The sequence below is a fragment of the Pseudoliparis swirei genome, chromosome 10, assembly GCF_029220125.1.
Source record: "Pseudoliparis swirei isolate HS2019 ecotype Mariana Trench chromosome 10, NWPU_hadal_v1, whole genome shotgun sequence".
NCBI lineage: Eukaryota > Metazoa > Chordata > Actinopteri > Perciformes > Liparidae > Pseudoliparis > Pseudoliparis swirei.
In genome coordinates this window covers 8,015,028-8,036,641 of record NC_079397.1, presented here as the reverse complement: position 1 = coordinate 8,036,641, position 21,614 = coordinate 8,015,028, and the positions used below count along the sequence as shown (strand labels likewise).

The following is a 21,614-nucleotide window of genomic DNA, read 5'->3' as shown; positions in this document are numbered from 1 at the left end:
CCCATTCTCCCTCAACTTGTAGTTGCCAGCATTTCCCAGAATGCCTTTTATAACACAATCTCATCACAGTCACAGTCACAGGGATTAACGAGCTCCATCCTTTCAATCAACTACTTACATATTCTTCATGGTACTCCTCATATTTCTTCTTCTTCATCAACCCATTTGACAGGAACTTCTGGCTTTCTCCGTCTTCATTGTCGTCCAAAAACTGACTGCAGGGACCAATAAAAGAACAAAGGGGAAAGAAATGAACACGTGCGGACTCAGTAGAGTTCACTTTGTATTGTATCAGCTTCTGTGTTTCACTTTTGATGACAACATGTACAAATCCTGGATACTTTGTGTTGTGTTCAAGAGCAAACAGAATAATTGTTGACAGTTGACTTCTGTCTGAGCAGGTGATTAAAGCTTGGTGTTAATGCTTAATGTATTTTTAGAGTGTAAAAATAACCTTGGCGAAGCAGCTGCCGTAAAAACTGCTAATAACCCATTTACCTTTGCCGACTAATATTATCACATGATAAATATAGTGGTCAATTTGCTTCTACTTGACAAATTTGGCAGAGGATGAAGAATACAGACGACCTCTGCAATTATTATAAATGACTAGAGGTCCCGATGTAGTGCTGGATATGTCGATATTGTTGAGGTTTCCATGCACATACTGTAAATGATAAGGTTGCTGGGAGACATCAGGTTACAGCAGGAATTTGGAGATTGTGAGTACACTATCTTGAAGCAGTAACCTGCTTCAAGTGTCATAAAAAGTGTCCAGATATCATGCGTTTACTGCAGAAGCCATGCTGGTTTCATTGGTTTCTCCGAACCCCCCCCCCCCCCCCCCCCCGATGTTAACCACGGAAGCGGAGTTTCTAGTTGACACAATGTTTCCCAATAAATGTCACAACCAAAATGTAAAGAGGGCATAAATTGGCAAAAAATGTTGTTTAACAAAGGCAGCATCCAAATTAATGATTTTTTAAATTTAGAGCAGAGCTTTAATAAAGCAAAAACAATCTTCCTCCCAACGGGTGTTTCAGCATTACGTACACTGGGCATGCGCGTGATGATGTAAACAGGAAGCAGATTTTCTACACGCTGCAGTTGGTTCAGTTGCAGAAAACACGGCGGAGAAAGAACGGCCATGGCGAAAAGAGGGATCACGTGACCGGGCCGTGACGAATCACGGGAGGACACGTCGTGACAGCTAAGACCCAATCAAGTAGCAAACACCTAAGTTATCATTTACAAACATCTCTGTTCTCTACGCTTGGTGTAAATGTAGCAAAAGAAATGCGTTTTTAAAATAGCGACGTCGTGGCCTAAGTCTCTAACGGAGTCAAGCAGCTGCTTTGTTTGGACACTGCTGCTGCTGACCTGTCGGTGGTGCCCTTCTCTGAGTCAATGGGCTCCGTGTAGCGGTCGTCCAGGCTGTCGTTGCTGTCGTCGTCAGCCTCTGCGGAGACTTTCCTCAGCTCTATGCGATCCACTGCTCCCGGCATAGTGGCACGCAACGGTGGTGAGAGGCGGAGAAGAGCACCTTTTCTTTTGGGGATTTCAGGTTTTACAGTTCACAAGGTGGCGATGTGCTTCTTCCTCAATCTCTGCTAGACCTGTTAGATGAGAAAATAACCTAAATAAACTAAACAAACAGGAAACATTAGAGCAGTGGTTCTCAAATGGGGTTACGTGTAATCCTGGGGGTACGGGAAGATACTCCAGGGGGTACGTGAGATTTTTAAAAAATATATTCAAAATTAGTATCAAATAAAAAAATATTTTACAAATAGTTATTTAATAAATATTCTAAGAAATATGAATGTAAATTCATGAATTACATTTGATATATTCTATTCTAAATCAGACACTGATGGCCCAGTATTACATTTTTTTTCCAACCACAAATGTGTTGTACTGGTTAGGGGGTACTTGGATGTAAACATATTTCACAGGCGGTACATCACTGAAAAAAGGTTGACAACCACTGCATTAGAGGATCAGAAGGTTTCCGTTCACGTCTTAAACAACAGTGGCTACTGGCTCAAGTCAAGAACAATCACAGATCAGTGCAGGAGTGGCAACTTTCAGTTCATAACGGGCCCGGGGACGCATGTATTGTCTTGCTTTATTATCCTCAACGGGGCCCTTTTGGCCTTGCATGAAGAACACTTTTCAGTGAAATGAGGCCCGCGAGCCTGCAAATCAGTCCATCTCGTTTCCTGGAACTGAGGGACTGTTTGTTACGTTAGCTTGGGACATGGTGCATGCTTAGAGCCTCATGCAGCTTCACCAACACGAGGCCAGGCTGAAGTCCTGCCTGCTTTATTGCTATTTCTATTCTATTTTACCCCAGCTTGATTTGGAGCGTTTATATTTTGTTTATAATGACTTGAAAAAGATACAAATAAATACAAATCTCTGCTGTCATTTGGAAGATATTATTACGATGTTGATGTACATAGAGATTGCCAGCTGGAGTTAAGTCAACACACCCTGAAACCAGGTCAAGGATGCAATAAGTTCAAGAGGCCGCCTGACCGCCACCATCAACAGACAGCTTGTTCTTGTCCATGCTGGCTGACTCAGCCTCACCCACCACCATTAAAGAGAAAAAAAGCCAACAGCACAGGGCAACACACATTTTCCATCAGTGGCATTCATTAAGTTATGTAAGGACAGAAAAAAAGACAGTGAACAAAGCCTGTATGATTTTTTCAATGCTACCAACAAGCCAAATTATTTACAGTGCTGTTTTTCACTCACACAAAGAGCTCTTTCATTGGGGAGAGGGAAAGATCCCAAGTGCTCCTCAACGACATGCAACCCAGGGAAAGCAAAGACCATAGCAACAAGAACACAGGCACAACAACGGAGGTGCCACATGAGAAAAGTGTCGCTCCGAAATTCTTCTTTTGTTTTCGAAGTATTTACGACGGCAATTGGGTGGTGTCGATCCCACTGGAATGCCACTGGAATGGGTGCAGTTTCAAGTTTTAGTGCAAATATCTTGGACTCAAGTGGCTCAACCAGGCGCAGAGGAAGTCTGATTGTATGGAAGTCTTGGAGAAAATGACCCTACTTCTCACTTATTACTTACTTACTCGTAAAATACTGTGAACATGAGTTTGCTAGTTTCAAGTCGTATTCAATACAGCCTGATTATTATATATTTAATATATTGTGGTTTCTTTTACATTCTTTAGGGCGTGGCTACCTTGTTGTTGACCGGTCACTGACACAATGTTGTTTGATCAAGGAGTTGTGTATGAAAGTTAATTGTAACATTTTGGTCGCCTAAAATGTCTTATTCAGCATTTGGTTCTACTTAAAGCCAAGATGGCGACGGATAAAAAGGCTAAACTGAGGCCTGCTAAAGGGTTATCAAGAAAACAATGGGTGACGTTGCTGTGACCACGCCCACTTTTATTTTACGGGCTAAATGTGCCTCTGTGTTCACCAGCTAATGGCTACAAAAACAACACAATGAAAGTGAACCAGAACAGTTATTGAGCGGAAATCCAAAGCAAAGAGCTGAAAAATGCACCCAAAGTATTTATTTTACGATACTAATACATTATTATGTTTTAAACATGTAAGCAGAATTGTAATATTGTCCCTGAGCGGCACAACTTAATATACAGTCAGGTTGTTTGATCTTCAGTTTTGATATGAATATGCTGCTGCGGCATATTTTGTCACCGTCATTGGTTTTGTAGGTAAAATCTCAAAGTAACTGTAAATCAAAAGTTCAATATTCCCCTCAGATGTTGTGACGTGTTAGTAGAAAGTTGAATAAATGGCAAATACGAAAAGTACAAGTACCTCTAAACTGTGCACAAGAGGTTGTGTTTTCCCTGGGTCACAACTTTAAAAACTACTGGTACAAACAACCAATGAATGCATGTTCAGCAGCATCTTCTACTGAAGGCAGTGGCTTAGCGGTATCTTTCCATCACAATGTGTTTTCAGTCAACATGCAACCACAGAGCGCTTTGCAATGTACAACAAGGTGATCGGTGTTAAGTCTCCATCCTGGCTTCTGCAGCTCAAGCCACAGAATATATCTTTAGAAATCAAGCGGCGACATTACCGTTCACAATCACGTCACACAGGCCAGTACACCTCATCTGTCACGGAGAAAGGCGGGGAACAGTTCTCACTTTCCATTGCCAGGAGGTTTAACCTGCCTGACTTGGTAAACGTCCCACGTTCCGGAGTTTAATTCCGCCGTTGTTACAACCATAACATTGCAAAAGCACACGTTTGGCAGCGTGCTGCGGAGGCCCCAACCCCCGATGTGGTATGAGATCTGTGGAGCTGAAACCGACTGCAGTTCACACCTACAAGTAGTGGTGTGTATATGACATCTGGAGTGGGTCCATTTACATTGAATTGAACCCTCCCAAAACCACTAGAGAATAAAAACAGTTTGACTTTTTGCATACCGGACACAAATCCACAAAAATGCAAATGAAACAGCTACGTGACAAATGAGACTGCAAAGGCGAGGGATCGATATGCTAATACTGTATTCAGACGAGCGTATGTCTGAGAACCTCTGAAGATTGTCGCGAACGCCCGGTTCTCACGGTGTCCTCAGAGGGTCTTGGGATGCCTCCCCACTTGTGTTTACAGCTGTTCCTTTTAACGCTAGGTGTGGGCCGGGCCACACACTGGCCAACACACGCGCGCACGCACACGCACACAAAGATTCTGCAACCTTCTCACGATCGCACAATATATTTCTTCAATTGCCTCGCAGTAGATCGCCTTCGCTATGATATTCTTTTGAGTCACTTTGTTTTCAGTTCGTCAAACATGCCGTTGCTGACTGTAAAGCCGAAGCAAACATGACGGTACGCGCCTGGTGACTTGTGAAATCAGAAGAACAGGAAAAACAGGAGCAAATCAACCAAAACCACCAGTAATCGCACTTCCTGTTGTTCGCAGCTTCACGGAGTAATCTAAAGAATAAAACAACAGCAGGAAACCAGTCAACATGCTTCAGGCCGGAAGATCACACACATTCCTTTAGTTTCAGGGTGGTAGGACCAAATATTCAGTGAATTCTGAAAAGGCAAATAAACAGCATGACTGATTTGATCTAAATTTCCAAACTTAAAAATAAAAACTTTCTTCACGAAGAAGAAACATTAGATAACTTCCTCCAACCAAAAGGTCAATTATCCTCCACCCAAACAAACTCTTGAATCAGCCACCACCTGAAAGAACATTTCCTTCCAGCATTGCACACTGCAGTAACTTTGGTCTACTTCTCTGTAACAGTCGGCGCCAATGCGTGTTACTCAAACACACCCTGCTGCAGCTACAGAAGTCAAGAAAAGGCTTTTGCTCCACCAAAAATAGCAAAGATAATTTTTTGCCCCTAAAGACTACTGTCAGGTTGTTGAACTTATTTTCATTCACAGTATGAATCACATTTTTCAAGCAGAGCCGGCATACTCACTTAATCAAAAGTTCCTTAAAAGAGGTTCCTGGTTTGTTTCTTTTATATATTTTTGAAATCAATTTATTCTCAAGAGAGTTGATAAAAAGTGAATGGGCAAGGAGCTGCAGATTTGTTGTATCTCAGGTGAGAAAGTAGGCTTTTAAAATGGAGAAGGGAGGCCCTGTGTTGACCAATGAGGACAATCAGAGTTTACCCAGGCCCCTCCTCCTCCGTGCACCCTCATAACTCCCCCATACAGCCACAAACACACCGCCCTGTACTTCTATCTTCGTGAGGACATTTACGAACATGATACATTCCTTTGCACCCCTTACCACAATCTAACCTTCCCTGAACCCTAAATCCAAACATGAACCCTTGAATTGGCCTTTAAACGTGTCTTCCAGGAGGACTGGACAAAATGTCCGTACTTTCTAAAAATGTCCTCAATATGAGGGTCTAAAACTTTAAGCGGTCCTCATAAAGATAGCTGTACAAGTACAAAAGAACACACACATGTGTCTGCCTCAACCGCAATGAGCATTTACACTCATTGATCGACAGACTGACAAACAGACAGAGACAGAGAGCACCAACGCCGTTAAATACCCAAAGTTGATTCAAGACGTGATCACCTGACATGCCACATGACTACCCAGTTTCAGACTGGTTCAAAATCCCACCGGCCCAATCCCAGATGAGTGGAGTGACAAGGCCGAGGTCACAAAGAGCTGCTGGCGACCATAGGTGACCTGGTGAACTTATCTCACGCACGCACTCACACACACACACAAGCACAGACTTTAAAAAAACTGATTCTGTCGGCACTGTACTGTCTCAGTTGTACCCCCCCCCCCCCCCCCCACACACACACACACCCACACGCAGTTGCACAGACTGGGTAGGCTGTGCCGCCGTCCGACCAATCGGGGCACAGCGTTGGGGATGTCGCCATGCCCAAGGTCATGTTCATGTCAGGGATGAGTTTTTATCTCTGTCCACTTTGAAATGCCGTCCAACAGGAGGAAGAGTGTACACACGCGCATGCTCATGTGAGCGAACAAACTGCAACACAGCAGTTAGAAACTTTTACATCAATATCTTGAACACTCTTGTCATCATCAACATTAACATGAATAAAGACAGAGTCCTTTAATTGGGTTTAAAACCTGAAAACCCCAGTCGATGTGGTTGAATACAAAAAACTCAAGATTTAATTGTTCCTGTAACATGCTGCAAATGAGACTTCCCGTCACCAACAGCCTCAAAACAATGAAGGACAATCGTAACACACTGTCAAAGACAATATTTAATATATGATTGCATCAAGTTGGTTGATGTTGAAATAATTAAATATGTTTCACTGCATACCTCAACACCAAGGCAGGATTATTGTCCATGAAAGCTCAGTAATGTGGTAATAATAAACCAAACAGGCATTAAGCTCTGGATTTGGACTAATACATCACTTCCCTGTTATGGAGTCTTTAAAGCACGACTATTTAACTTTGATTGAACAGCAGCCACTGTGTCTAGAAGTAAGGAACACGGCTAAATGCTAACTCTTACTGGAGCTGTAGCATAAATGAAAAATAAGTAATATTCACCCTAAAGTTTGCTAACATAAGTGAACATAAACACACGCAACTGGTTGTATCCAGAGCAATACCCCTTTTCCCACCAGAAATAGCTCATTAACACATACAAAAATAGACTTCTTTCATGTTGCCAATAAACAAGTAGCCTTTCTGTTTTTTTCTTCTTCTGGTGTGTCAAGTTACGAATAAGGCATAAACAGGCTAGTAAACAATGAACATGTTATGGTGGTTACTTGTGTTACTTATCCGGTCACTCATTCAAACTCTCAAACCAGAGTTGGCTATCACAGGATCAGTGGAAAGATTAACAAACACCGTTTTGATGAGTTTTATTTAGTTTGTCGAATTTAAATTAAATGATTTACGTTGACTGGCGAGGTAAAATGAGGAGAGCATATTCATTTAATGTTTTGTGCAATTAAACATTGTATTAATTATCGAAATCCTTGTTAATTTAATTGACTTCAACGCACATGTTTCTGGCGATCGGAGCTGCAGCTGATAAATACCTGAGACTACTGCAGAGTTCTATATGTGCCTGGAATGAGTGACGATTATAGCATTTCCCACTAACGACAAAAGCCAGATGTTAGTGGGTGTTAGTGGGTTTTATGTCCAGTGGGAAAGCGGCTCAAGAAAGGCTGTAGCTGTAAAACTCCTGAGTGTACTGAACAGAGAAAAGGTGTTTTTTCTTGCTTGTTAGTAGACAATGTTACAACCCAAATAAACAAGGAGTCTGTTTGAGTTGTTAATTTTCAACTGACTCCAGGCCATCAGTTATCACGATAGAAAAACAACGTTTTTAGCTTTGTGAAAGTCAAAATTCCCACAAAAAGTAAAATTTGCCACCACGATCCTCACCACAGCTGCAGGGACATTCCTTAAATGGCATCACAGTTCTTCACACACACACACACACACACACACACACACACACACACACACACACACACACACACACACACACACACACACACACACACACACACACACACACACACACACACACACACACACACACATTGGTTGTAAATTGTAATAGTTTATTTTGATAACATCTGCAGAGGTCTTATGTTTTAAATTAATACATATAGAAAGATATTATAATAGAAAATATTAGGGAGAATATTGATATTGTTATTAATGTATTATGAAGCATAGGGGTAATGTTTACTCTATGCAAATGTAAATGGCAAGAATTAATGTATGTTGCATGAGAGTGACTGTATGTTAGTATTATAGATTGACGAAGCCGGTTGAATTCCGTGAAGTGACTGACAATAACAAGACGGGATTCTTATTGTGAAAATACTTGTTTAGCGACTTGACCGGAAATGACGTTTTGACCGGGTTTAGTGACATTCGACCCCTCCATTGTTCTAGCGGAACTTTGAACCAATCACTAGGTGTTAAAGGCTGGATTCACCTTTGAGAGTGAGGATTGGCTGATTTTGAGTCTAAGACTCTGGGGATTAGAGATAGCGGGGCTCTTCCCCAGGTATCTCGACACCGGAAGGAGGGCGGAGGAGCCAATGAAGATCACGATCGTGAGGCCTTGAATGTTTGTTTTACACTTCCTGCCATTAAATGTTGATAACTTAATTCACGCGTGTCCGGAAGCCTGTTTTCCATCATTTGCAAAGTGCCCAGTTTCAGAACATCCTTACAGCACACACACGCACACCCTCAGCCAATCACCTATGAATACAAAGTTCTCTCTGAGCCAATGCAACAACATACCAAACAGGGAGGGGTTTAGCTTGGGGGGTTGGGGATGTAGTAGAGCAGAGCAGTGACTGAGCTCAGTGTTCGAGGTCAAACATATCATATCATTGGTTAAAGTATTTTGTTGCTGTGTTGGAAACTAACAGTATCTCATTACTATATTGTGTTTGTTATTTAGTCTTCGAAATTGTCTGTTAAAGTGGGGACATGGAGTTTAAAGATGGACATTTACCAGACACCGTCTGGGTGCAAATTACTATATGTTGTGTGTATATCCTGCATAAGCGTATTTCTCTAGATAATACTGTTTTAGAGTCAACAATGTACATATTAGTTAATGTTTTTTTCTCTCCGTAATATCAAATGTAGAGCTGAAAGGAATCAATGATCAGAAGATATCCCAAACATATTCACTTCACTGTCTATTTATTATTTATTTATTGTCTATAAACCATACGATTATTTGAGAAAATATTAGTGAGATGTATATGTGTATATATATTAGGGCTGTCAATCGATTAAAAAAAATTAACTAATTAATCGCACATTTTGAAATTGCGATTAATTAATCGCGATTAATCGCGCTTAAAAGTGTTTTCCTTCTTTTTAAGGACAAAACTTCACACAGAGCTGTGTTTTCAAAGAGGCTCCTACATATACAGTGCCAGCGAGGTATTTAATATCGTGGATGATAAATTGTTTCTTCAGTGAAACATCAGATTAGTAAAAAAAAAAAGTATATTGAGACCCCATTGGTCCTGTCATCTTTAACATTGAACAGCAGCAGAACCAGTGGCCTTGGTAACTGACTGACATTCAAATATGTCACGTTAACCCTCTGGAGGCTGGGGGCATTTTATACATTTTACAAAATAAATTAAATTCACCGTTTAAAGTCTTTTGCATGTGACACACCCCCACGTGTTATACATCAAACATTCCAGAACAATCTCAGCTCTGAAATGAGGCTCATTGTCCTCGCGCCGTGTTCTCTGACTGACAGGCTGCTAAATGAGCCTAACCTGTGAGGTGGGAGGTCCTTTGTGATTTACTGAGTTTTCATTGGTTGTTTTTTTACCGAAATGTTGACAGACAAACGGATTGACAAATCACGTTGAAGGTTTCGTGTGACGAGTTCTTTCCGCGCCGCGTCCCCCGACACGTCGCCCCTCCGTTCCTCTGTGTATCAGAGGGGGAGACGGGAGGAAGGAGGAGCAGGAGGAAACCCGACTGATTCATCCACGAGTTAAACTGATTTCTGCTCCTTATTTTCGCGGAGAAATAATTGTTTTAAAAACTGAAACAGTGTCAAACCGTACTGCCGCGGTTTTAAAAAAAAAGAAAAAAGTTGCGTTAAAATATTTTAGTGCGTTAACGCGGCCAAATTAATCGCAGATTAACGCGTTAACGCTGACAGCCCTAATATATATATATATCCCAGGAATGTGTTGGAGGAGTCATGCATAACAATTATAGAATTTAGCTTTTTTTTAAAGTGTGATTTGTTATTTGCAGTCTGTATTTTAGTTTTTTGACCCTTTGAAATAAATAGGTTGAGTTTGGTTCAATTAGGACCCGATGAATTGTCTAGTGCAGCGGTCCCCAACCTTTTTTGAGCCACGGACCGGTTCCGTGTCAGAAATTATTTTCACAGACCGGCAATATAAATGACATTATAAATATGACGTCATACAATTATACGAAGGGCATAAAGTGCCAAAACTACAACTCATCATTACGCCAAATTAGTGTGAGCCGTGCGCTTGTTTACCTGCAACGAGCCGCTAATGGAGACGGCGACACAGACGTGTGTTTGGTCCGCTGCTCCTAACCGAGTTCTGATCGCTGTCATTAGAACACCGGCAGAGTTATTGTGTGAAATGTCCCTTAAGGCCACCGTCATTTGCATCTCGAACTAATTTTCTTCTAGCTCGGACGGGCTCGATTCACCGGGTGGGTTTGTTTACAAATGGGTTGCAGGTCTATTCTTTTGCAGTCGGGTCTTTTGTGGTTGGAGTACCGCTCAAACTCTTTTAAAAGCCTCTTCCACCCGGTCAACGTCAGAAACATGTAGAATATTCCGCTGTTCACTCGCCCACACAGCAGCGACTTTATTGGCCAACTTGAAAACAGTTGTCATTTCCCTGAAGTGACAGAATTCATTGAGCAGGTTGAATATGTTTTAAGATTCTTTGTCACTGAAATGTGCCGCCAGCAGTGGGTTCGGCGTGTGAGACTCGCCTGCAGCGATAAACCCGAACTTTAAGACTCCTGAACGCGGCTCAGACGTACACACGGGTGTATCCGGTCCTTTTTCAAAATAATATATTTTTCCGACTGATAAAAAAAAATAAAAAAATAAAACTTTTTTTATTCACTTTTTTTCCCGCGGCCCGGTTCCAACCAAGCCGTGGACCGGTACCGGGCCGCGGCCCGGGGCTTGGGGACCCCTGGTCTATAGTGTGTACCTTAACCCGCCTGTCATTTCAAGGTTTTAAAATCTTTTAAAATCTTTTTTCTGCTTACCTTATTTAGTGTAATCAACATTTAAAAAACAAAAACAAAATATCATGTATTTGCAACTGCAGGTTTATATTACAGAGATGATGTTCGGGTCAAATTGACCTGGCAGTGAGAGTGGAGGCTATAAGTGGTCAGAAGTGTCAAGTTCAGACCTTTTCTTTCTTTGTAAATATGGGACAGTCTTTCTTCTCTCCTACTAAGTGCCCATCACCCCACGTGAACCACACTTTCCAGACTAAACAATGTTTCTCATCTTCTCAATTTCTCCCTAAATACACCTTTATTGGACATGGGACACTAATCTAAAGTTTTCTTTCACGTCTCTCCTAATAAATATGGTACTATATCATTTCTAATAGACTGACAGAGTGACACTATTTCATCCCAATCTCAGATGCACACCCACTCTCTTTCTAATGACCCCACCTGTGAGAGAAATATAGATACTATTTTGACGGGAACCTTTATTTTTTCCTGCGGGAAAACTTGGCCCACACTTAGCAGGGGAGGGAACAGCACAGGTGACTTATCTCTATTCATTTACATTACCGCATAACATTTTTTAATGCAAATTAAAACTTTGAGAAAATACATATTATGGTAGACTAATGCAATTTATATCTAGATTTTTCCAATGTACCTAAAAAATTGTTTAAACAAGTATTTTTCCTTAAAACGAGCCTAATTGAATTCTGATCTGTGGAGGGGTAAATAACTCCATTCCACTAAAAACTGATTGAATTGTTAGTAATGGTGTTGGTGATGAGGTACAAACTATATTTATTAGGATTTGTTGCTTTCTGACAACTTTTGGATGATTCAACATTTACTGGGTCACATTGACCCAGGAACATCATTTCTGTAGCTGAGAAACAAACTTAACAGGAGGGTTAATGCAGCTGTATCATCCAGGTATGTTGTATAAAAAGGGTCTCTTACTGCAGGAGCATGCCAAGATATTTAGAGTCATTTAGAGTTCACCAGTCGCTGAGCGTAACTTTCTAGGGCTGCAACTAACGATTATTTTGATAATCGATTAATCTGTTGATTATTTTTTCGATTAATCGATTAATCGGATAAAAAAACAAAAACACTAATTTTCAACCCTTTATTCAAAACAGGGTTCATACGGTCATGGAAAAGTCATGGAGTTTTTAAATGACTATTTCTAGGCCTAGAAAAGTAATTGAAAAAAATTAAATCCCACAATTTTTGGAAAAGTAATGCAAATGTGTTATATTAAAATTTTAATTTAAACAGAATATATACTGTATGCTTTGGAATTCTCATTGTTAGTTTAAATACAACATCTTCTCACTTGTTCATGTATACACAGAGTTTTCACAACATGTTTAATCATGGAAATTTGGTTTAAAGTCCTGGAAAGGTCCTGGAGATCCACTGGTCAGCATGTGGATGAACCGTCACAAACAGACTGACAGCGCTTTACTCTCCTGAGTTTACTCAGCCGACTATTTGTGGTCATATGTCATACGTGTGGTGAGGGGGCGGGGCTTATCTCCGTTGCCTTTCTCCGTGGCAAAATATTGTCCGCCATCCGCCACGGAATAAATAACCACTTTTTCTACATTATACTTCTTGTGGAAATGCCACACACATCGTAACACGCCCTGGTGTCTGGGTTCATGAAATCACCTGGAGGTGCACACAGCTCCGTGAATGTCACTCCGACGACGTGAATGACTTCCGCTTCCAGCGCCACCAGAGCAGCAGCAGCCAATTAGATTCACTAACGGAGGAGTAGCTCAGCGCTGATTGGCTCTCACAACGCAGCGTTCTGTCCTCTCCCTCTGCTCCGCTCTTGTTTCTCCTGCGCCGCTCTGCTCTCAACTCAACTTATTGAGGGCCGTAATAATCGCGCGACACAACGAATCGATAATGAAATCCGTTGCCAACTATTTTAATAATCGATTTTTATCGATTCGTTGTTGCAGCCCTATAACTTTCCAAAGAACAGTTTCAGTGTCTACTAATCGGTTTAGTTTCAACACTCGTACAGTGTGCAGGTTACCTCCAGCTTTGACCTCTGTTTACCTTTGTGTTAAATAAAAATACTGTTGAAAAGGTTATAAACAACAAACCATTGTAAAAGGTTCTCCTCTTTGGTTAGCCAATATTGAATTAGTTTTCCCAACCCGAATGTGTGACCATGTGCTTATTTCAGTAGCAGGACCATAACACCAAGTGTTGACATCAACTGGCCAACATAAGGCCAATGTGGATGTCTCTGTCGTGGATCAACTGTGACCTAAACATCTCTGACGCGACACCCTGGACTAGAACTTTCACCCTTGGCTTATTTGAATTGATCACACACACACACACACACACCTTTGTTGTGCAGCGGATCCCCAATGACTGTCAGTGATCATTGCGAGCTAGTATTTCAAGGCCTCTAAATTAAGATGGCCCACGTGACTGGCTGCCAAATACCATACACAGTGTGCTGGTGAATCATTGGCCGGATGACAACCAAAACCTGCATAAATATGAAATACAACACATATTTATCTTTGATTCTCTAAAAAGGGGGCGTAACAAATTGTGAATGGTCAATATGTGTTTATTCAATTATAATATGTAACCTTGGTTACGGAGAAAGGTGACCTCTTTAGGAATTTCACAGGTCAAAGGCCTCAGATATTTATGTCCCCTACTTGTAAAAGCCATCAGCACCATGCACTTGTTTGAAGTGTGCGACTGCCATATGATGTAACAAAACATCATCGGACATTTAGTCATTGTTATTCGTGGAAGTGTGTCCAACTAAAGACTTCTCTTTCCCTTTATGTCCTCAGGACATTTAGCTGCACAAGTTCATTTAGAAAAAAAGACAACACACCATATTTTATTCAAACTAGGTAGGTAATAAATTAAAAAGTTGCATACATTGTAACCACAGGCCTTCACTGGAGGCAGCAAAGCAAATGAAAGCATTAACAATGCATCCTTGACACAACCAGCTAACACTCATCTTATAAAAACAATCCAGAAATACACAACTTAGTTGCTGAATTGGCTCAAGTTGCATTAGCAGCAGTAGCAAACTAAAGCCAGTACAAAATCCACAACATCATGAGGAGAGATGGATCATAAGGCAACGGGTTGAGTTGCTCAAAATCCCACACTTTCTCTTTTACGTCCTGAACCTTAAACCCCCCCCCCCCCCCCCATGATTTCGATCGACGCAGGCCTTTTCAGTTTTCAATTCAATTCAGTTTATTTGTATAGCTCATTTTCACAAATTAGAAATTTGTCTCAGAGTGCTCTACAATCTGTACATATCAACAACAAATGGCACCGAGGCAAATGGTTCAAGCCAAAGTCAAACCAAACATGTTGACAAAAGCTCCCGACTTCAATACATCGCAGTCTTTAGTAAACAACATATTGGCCTTTCGTACTCCGGCCTGGTGTCCTGACCTTGTTTGTCAACCCGTTCCTGCGAAACCGGCGCTCTGTCCGTCTTATCAGTCAGAATTGATCTGTCGGCTCACGATGACGTCGGCGCCCGGCTCTATGTAATTCTGTTCAAGCTCAAGGCTTCGACCTGGACTTCAGGAGTAAAAGGGGGCGGGGGGGTGAACAACTCAAAAAGAAGGAAACTAATATGTCCCCTTCAGGGTCATGTTCGTTATTTAAGAAGAAACATATTTAGATGACCTCTATTTCTGTTTGACTAAAAGAGAGTTCCGTCTGTGCTCTTTTTGTTGTTGTTCCAGCATATGTGCACGAACACAACACAGCTGACACGGCCGCTGCTTTTGTCTAAACATCTCAGTCGCCTGTACCGAGACGTCACTGACTGACTGGGCATTGTTACAACATTGTGCAATTATGACCTGGAAATGTAGGTCAACTGTCCCTTAAAGCTGGTTGTGTGGTTTTTGGAGCTTGTCATGGTCAAACGTTTTGTGAAAGCGGCACACTTCTAGAATGTGACGTGTCTGTGTAAAGACCAGAAGCCTCATGGTGTGGGCCACCATGCTGACAGTGAGAGTAATGACACCACCTCCTCCCGAGGATCGGGGGGCGATTTTTATCGATCGCAATTCTCCTCATCAATGTACCTATCCATGTGGAACCCTGCTTCATATTCTTGGTAGAAAGCAGATTAAACGTTAAAGCCAAGAAGAGCCTTCCCTCCCGCCAGTTTGGGCTGCCAAATTTTAGGATTCTCTTTGGCTCAAATGTACAGTTATTATAAATATTCTTTAATGTGTACATGTTGAATGTTGGCTGTTTGCAACCGTTTTTTTAATCCTTCACAAGGCACACAATACGATAGTTGTAAACTTAAGCAGCTGTGTCGTGTTTATAGAATCTCCAGCAAGACACTGAACCAGCAAAACCTCTGACCCCCTGACCAGCACTTGTAGATTGAGAACATAAGGAACTTTTCCTGTACGGATCAATGATTCACGCTTAAAAAAAGAAAAAAAGAAGCTGGACTCAATGCACATTCCATACCACTGACTTACACAATCCCTGCAGGCTCATTTGTTTCCCGCACTCTGAGTGACAGCAGCCAGCTGCTACCAGGTGTTTCAAAGCTGCGATAGCCTCCACCCTTTTTACACATGAAATTCAGTGTATTCGTCATAAGTGCTTCTACTCCGCCTGTGCTACCGTGGCTGAGGAAGGAGCTTCCTTTTTTTTTTACGTTTGAGAAAATAACCCTAATTATGTCATTGTGATGTCATCGGGGATACCTCGGCTTCGTCTTGAGACTTTTTTTAGCTCAACGTTTATAAAAAAGCAGACGTTACAAACGTGGGCTTCAGAGTTTGAAAGATGTAAGTGTTTACTGGTCAGGGTGGGTCTGATGAAAGATCCCACCCAGGTGCATTATGGAACATGTAGGATCTACACTAAAGACTTAAAGTCAGTATTTCTCAGCTTTTGCTTTTTCAATTGTGACCGTTCTGTTTTTAAGTTCAACACTAGAGAGTCAGAGTGACCCTTTAATCGAGAGGGGTCAATAATGCTATGTTACAGATTACCATGTTACATCCACTTTCATTTAAAGTAACATTATGTAACAATTGTACCTTAAAATAACAGCTTGAAAAAAATTGTGCCGCTACAATGACTTTTAATATGGCGATTTGCGGCTCCGCCATTGCCATCGGAGGTCTGTGGGGAAATAATTCCGCTATGTAGGATTCTGGAGCCGCCCGCTCCGGGGCGGATGTACTTCGACCTGCTTTCTGGCAGTGATTACGCAATGTCATATAGTGCCACTCCACGCTCGCAGCTACAGTATAAGGGTAGCTTTTTTGTGTTGTTAACAATATTGTATTCGATCACACGTACTCCACATTCAAACATTTAGAAAACAACGTATATAGGCTGAAAACGCGATCGGTATTTCATCTAAACTAAATGTTGTCATTCTTTTGGTTATGTTGTAACAATTCGCCCTTAGTAACTCAATCAAGGGGAAAAGGTACAATACGCTAAAAGAAAAGGGAATGGGCGGATCTGCGAATTCTGGTGTTAACTCTCTCTGCTCAAATGGTCGTAAAAGAAAAACACACAGTCGATATGCGGAAACCCAAATGTTATTATATTAAATCAAATTCAATGCATCTGCAAGCCCCCAAATTGAACACATACACTACAAACAATCAAACCCACTCAAAACGAAGTATAATCCCCGGATCCAGACAGTCCCCAAAGTCTTTGCAGTCCCCCAAAACAAAAGTAAATGACTGCACGCGCACCCCCCCCCCCCCCCAAAAGCCGGCAAACAGCTGACTGACCAGGCGGAAGCGTGGCGCCGCGCGTTCAATCCCCGCGCTACTTCACCCTAGTCCGGTAGGTGCTGGGCCCAGTTCACAGTGTTCCTGCGCAGTCTTCGTATTAGTGATCCCGCCCGTTGGTATGAATCCAAAATAGAAACAGTCGCTGGATTGCTTCTACCGGGCTGCATCTATCGTAACTGGGTATTTATGACACTGAAGTAAATGTTAAATACCTCAAAAACTGAAGGGGGCGCTAAAAGGGAAAAACAACATAATGGGGCTTTAAGTTGATTCATTTACTCCCTGCTCCATTTTGGGTGGATGCAGTTGAGCAACGTGAGGATGTGGTGCTTCTTTTGACATGTGGGATATTTCTTGTTGACATGGTTTCTCTCCGGCCTCATCGTGCATTCATTTGGTCCAGATAAACTTATCTATGTGTTTACATGCGCGTGCAGCCTTGACTAGAGTAGGGGCCCTCAACGCTTTACAGTAGCAATAAAACACGCCCACTGGGGCCTTCTGACAACCAGAGATACTCAAACAGCTCTCTGACAAAGGACAGAGGAGGAGCTCCCTGAAGAGAAGACATTACCAGCTCTCCTTGTTGCCTAAGTGAGGAGAGGAGGCAAGGAGAACTCAGCGGGTTCAAACGTGGACGCTCACTGTGTGGCAACCGGGTATTTTTAGCCGTCAGAAGGGCCTCCACTGAATGCCTAGAAATACGCCTTTACCAGGACCCCCTCTAGTCTTTGTTTGCGGGCCGCTCTTCTGCTTGTGGCTTATTGCTTCCACATGAGGAGGAGGATGAACATAAAGCATCACAGCAGAGAAAGTGACAACAACCAGACACATGGAACTGTAATTAAAACCACTCCGCGGGGTCTCAGCGTCACAGCCACGTTCCTTCTTAAAGAGTTACGACCGAATTACACAACTGAATGAGCTAAGCGGTGACATCAAAGGAGACACAGACAGCACGTTGGCGTCGCTCGCAAGCTTTTTTCTGGAGCTGCAATCAAGTAAAAACTATAATTTCAGTGTTTTGCCGTCATAACCCAGTTGTTGCCTTTCGATGAGCGAGCTGCCTTCTGTTGTTCCATAAAGCCGCGAGCCATATCACAGGCTACCGTTATTACCCCCAAGCCCCCCCTCCCCCCTCCCTAGCCCATGGAGACACTTCAGGGCCAGAAACTTTCGTATCTGTGATTTGCGAGCTGAAAACACGCCGAGAGCGAAGAGCACGAAGCTGCTGCAGGAGTGACGCAAAGTACCACCAGAACAGTCCGCCTTTGTGTGTTTTTCTGTCAGAAAAGAAAGAAAAAAATAACTTATGGGAGAAAAAAAGGCGGACAGCGAGCACGCGAAGCGAAGTTTCCCACCGCGCATGCATGCATTTATTCAACCAGTGCGCCCGGTCGGACACTAAATGTCCACCGTGCGCCCGAACCACGGCGCGACATAATGCACCCGCCTGAGGAGAAGACACGTGTTTGGGCAATGAAGCGCCGCGCCTGAACGACTCCCCGGCAACACCCCGCAAGGAAGCGCGCTGCCTTTCGGCGCATGATCAGCGAATGTATCCGATACAGATACCACAAGCAAAACACACGAAGAAGAGACTTTACTAAATACATTTTAAAAAGCATTACACACACGACTTTTCACAAAAACAATAACAACAACAACGATTCGGACATTTTCCAGTTCTCTCATCCAGAACTGACGCCAGCAGCCAGCGAACATTGTTGCTGGTCACAGGGAACCAGCGGATCGCGGGGTTGAGGTATAAATATATAAAAAGTAAAGGATTAGCTCTGTAAATGCTGGGGAGGAGGAGGAGGAGGAGGAAGAAGAGGAGGAGGAGGAGGAGGAGGGGGCGCTTACCTAATGTATCGGTGCAGGCGGACAGCTGGAGCGGGCAGAGGAGAGGAGGCGGCGGACTAGTGGAGACAAGAGTTGGAGACCCTTCCCATTTCACAAGCGGAGAGACCGAGTGGAAATTTCCATCTGCCATGTGATGATGGCAACTCCTGAAGCGTCGTGTTACACCGGCGTACACCGCCGAGGGGGCGTGGGGGGTCCGCGCACTGTGTCTCCCCTCCCTCCCCAGGTATAGCACTCATTTGGCCACACACGGAGGAGTCTGGGGAAACATGTTATTGGGGCTTTTTTTTTTTACGAGATCGAGTATGCCCGTCTATTGACTGGAGTTCCTTTGTTTACATTCCGCACGGCCACGTTGTCCGCCGCGGCAACGCACCGTTAAAGGGGACGTTTTCACTTAATTGGAATACCACTTCAAATATGAATTAAAAAACAAGCTATATTATTGTTATAATAAACAAGTGGAAAACGTAAACGAATAAAAAAGATATAATCGGACTGAGTGGTTGCTATATTGCCCGGTAGATTGCACAGGTTATTTATATTGCACATTATAAATATTTATTTCCACTTGAACCGTGTTTACAATTTTTACAAAATTATTTTCCCTTAACAAGATATTCAAGAAAAACCAATCCCCATATCTCCCTGAGATGTTACTAGCATGGTGATTGTGTCTGATATGAAATGCTCTGAGATATTAGGGCTAGTAATTAGATAAATATACCTTTCTGCAGTGAAGTAAATTCTCAGATATTTTACTTGATTAAAAGTTTAAAAGTAGAACTACTCTCTTTCAGTATAAGTCCTGGATATAAAACAAGCATCAAAAGTTACTGAAAGTAAAACTACTAATTCACGGTAATTTCTCCTGAAATGTAAGAGTAGATGCATAAAGCAGATAAACTATGGTAAAAGTAATACAAAATTGTACCTAAGTGCAGTACATGAGTTAATGTGAGGGAAGTAGTGAAGGTGTCTTCTCTAAGAACAACATGATTTCTGTTCCGTTTATTTCTGACATTTTACAGACCAAACAATGAATTGATTAATTAATAACATAATCAACACCGTAATCTATAATACAAGTTCAAATTGGTTCAAAGTAATTATATGCCAATATAACAGCATTCTGCTGCCCGATGAGTACTTCTGTTTTCCGCCCTATATATTGTGCATGTCGTTCCCTTGTCTCCTGTTGGATTGTTGTCTTCTTTAGTCTCCTTAATCCTGTGTGGTTTGTCTCTTGTGACAATTTGCCTACGACCAGTGTGTCTATGTCCACTTTCTCAGTAAAAAGTGTTTTTTTGTTTCACTCAAACCGGGAGTCCAGCCTGTTTCTCTGCACCTGAGCTTCACCCGTGACAACCCGTGACACTACGCGCTTAAGCACACCATTGTAACACCCAGTTTTCCTGAGTTAGTTTTTAAAAAATTACAGTTTTAGATGGTTGCATCAAATATACTAAACCAAACTAAACCGAAGAAAACTATTTATCACCGATAAGTAATATGTCATTTTATAGATACGTTTTCAAAAATGTACATCTCACAGAAGAAAGAAAACAAACGGTATAAGCCAACTCATTCTCTGTGCATCTTTAGCAAAGAATATTTTTCTTTCTTTCATGTAATGATAAAAAAAGTAGTGTGTGTTTCAAAGTGAAAAACAACCCCTTTTTCAAAATCCTTGAGACGGTACATTGATGGCGCGCCTTTCTTCCTTCTTGGATTTTTTCTTCGCATCGAATATTCTGTATACTTCCTCCACTTCTATTCACCTTGTGGAAAGAGGAAGCTGATGTCTGCTTGACAACATCCCCCGATGGCCACTCTGTGCCAGACATCACTTCCTGCAGGATGCACAATTAGAAGATTGGCAGCTCCCTCTTCCCTTTCCCTATACCTACATATTCTTGGATTTAAAACACAGATCCTTGGTGTCAACACACTTAGCCTCATTTCTATTTCATCATATATTATTTATACCCAATTATTCTTTGAAGCTTACCCCAGCATGCACTGGGCAAGAGGTAGAAGCCACCAGTCACAAGTAAGATAGAATGCTGCTGGTGTTAGTCCTAAAACCCAGAACGAGTCCGCATTTGTGCATTTCCTGTTCCCTCATGTTTAAGTCAATGAGTTTTTTGTTCGGTGTTCATCTGAGGCATTTAACATTTACATCAGTAAATAAGCCTCCGATGAATTTTTACGTTTAAAAAAAGGCGGTTGCGAACAAGAAGCCACTTATCATCCTCACTATAGGACATCAGTCCACCTTTTATTTTAGCGGCGGTGGCCTGAAGTCATGTGAGCACGGTGTGGTTCGTTCATAGCCTTAACGTTAGTGTAGGAGCCATTTTCTTATGTTTTTGTTACTTTGGACCTCCCACCACTAGGTGGGGCAAGTTTGCTTTAAGGTGTCGTTTGTCCCTACTTAATGAGGTGAAGTGGGAGGCCAGATGTTGCTGATTGACGAGACCTAACAGTTTTTGACTGTCGGAATGTGAGCCAGGTCTGTACGAAAATAATGATTGTTCATAAAACCACAGGAGAAATTATCGGGACTCTTGGTCTTGCTAAAAACGCGTCTAAACCTTCGACAATGAGCAGCCAGTAGTGGCCCACGTTAAACAGGTAACGGGGGCACTACACTTTAAG

General features: G+C 42.1%; 1 protein-coding gene across 2 annotated transcripts in view; it reads right to left on the bottom strand.

The window, feature by feature from the left end:
* Nucleotides 1-20,174, bottom strand: part of slc38a4 (solute carrier family 38 member 4) — a 39,748-nt gene extending 19,574 nt beyond the window's left edge. The window contains exons 1-3 of one of the 2 annotated variants that reach the window (XM_056424693.1): nt 18,954-20,174; nt 1,381-1,616; nt 119-215 (exon numbers count right to left, since the gene is read on the bottom strand). In XM_056424693.1, the coding sequence (XP_056280668.1) occupies nt 119-215; nt 1,381-1,505 (222 nt within the window). In that variant the 5' untranslated portion in view covers nt 1,506-1,616; nt 18,954-20,174. Of the gene's footprint in view, nt 1-118; nt 216-1,380; nt 1,617-5,470; nt 6,202-18,953 lie in introns of those variants that run through there. The other variant, XM_056424692.1, reaches the window with a different exon arrangement.
* Between the last annotated feature and the right edge of the window lie 1,440 nt (nt 20,175-21,614).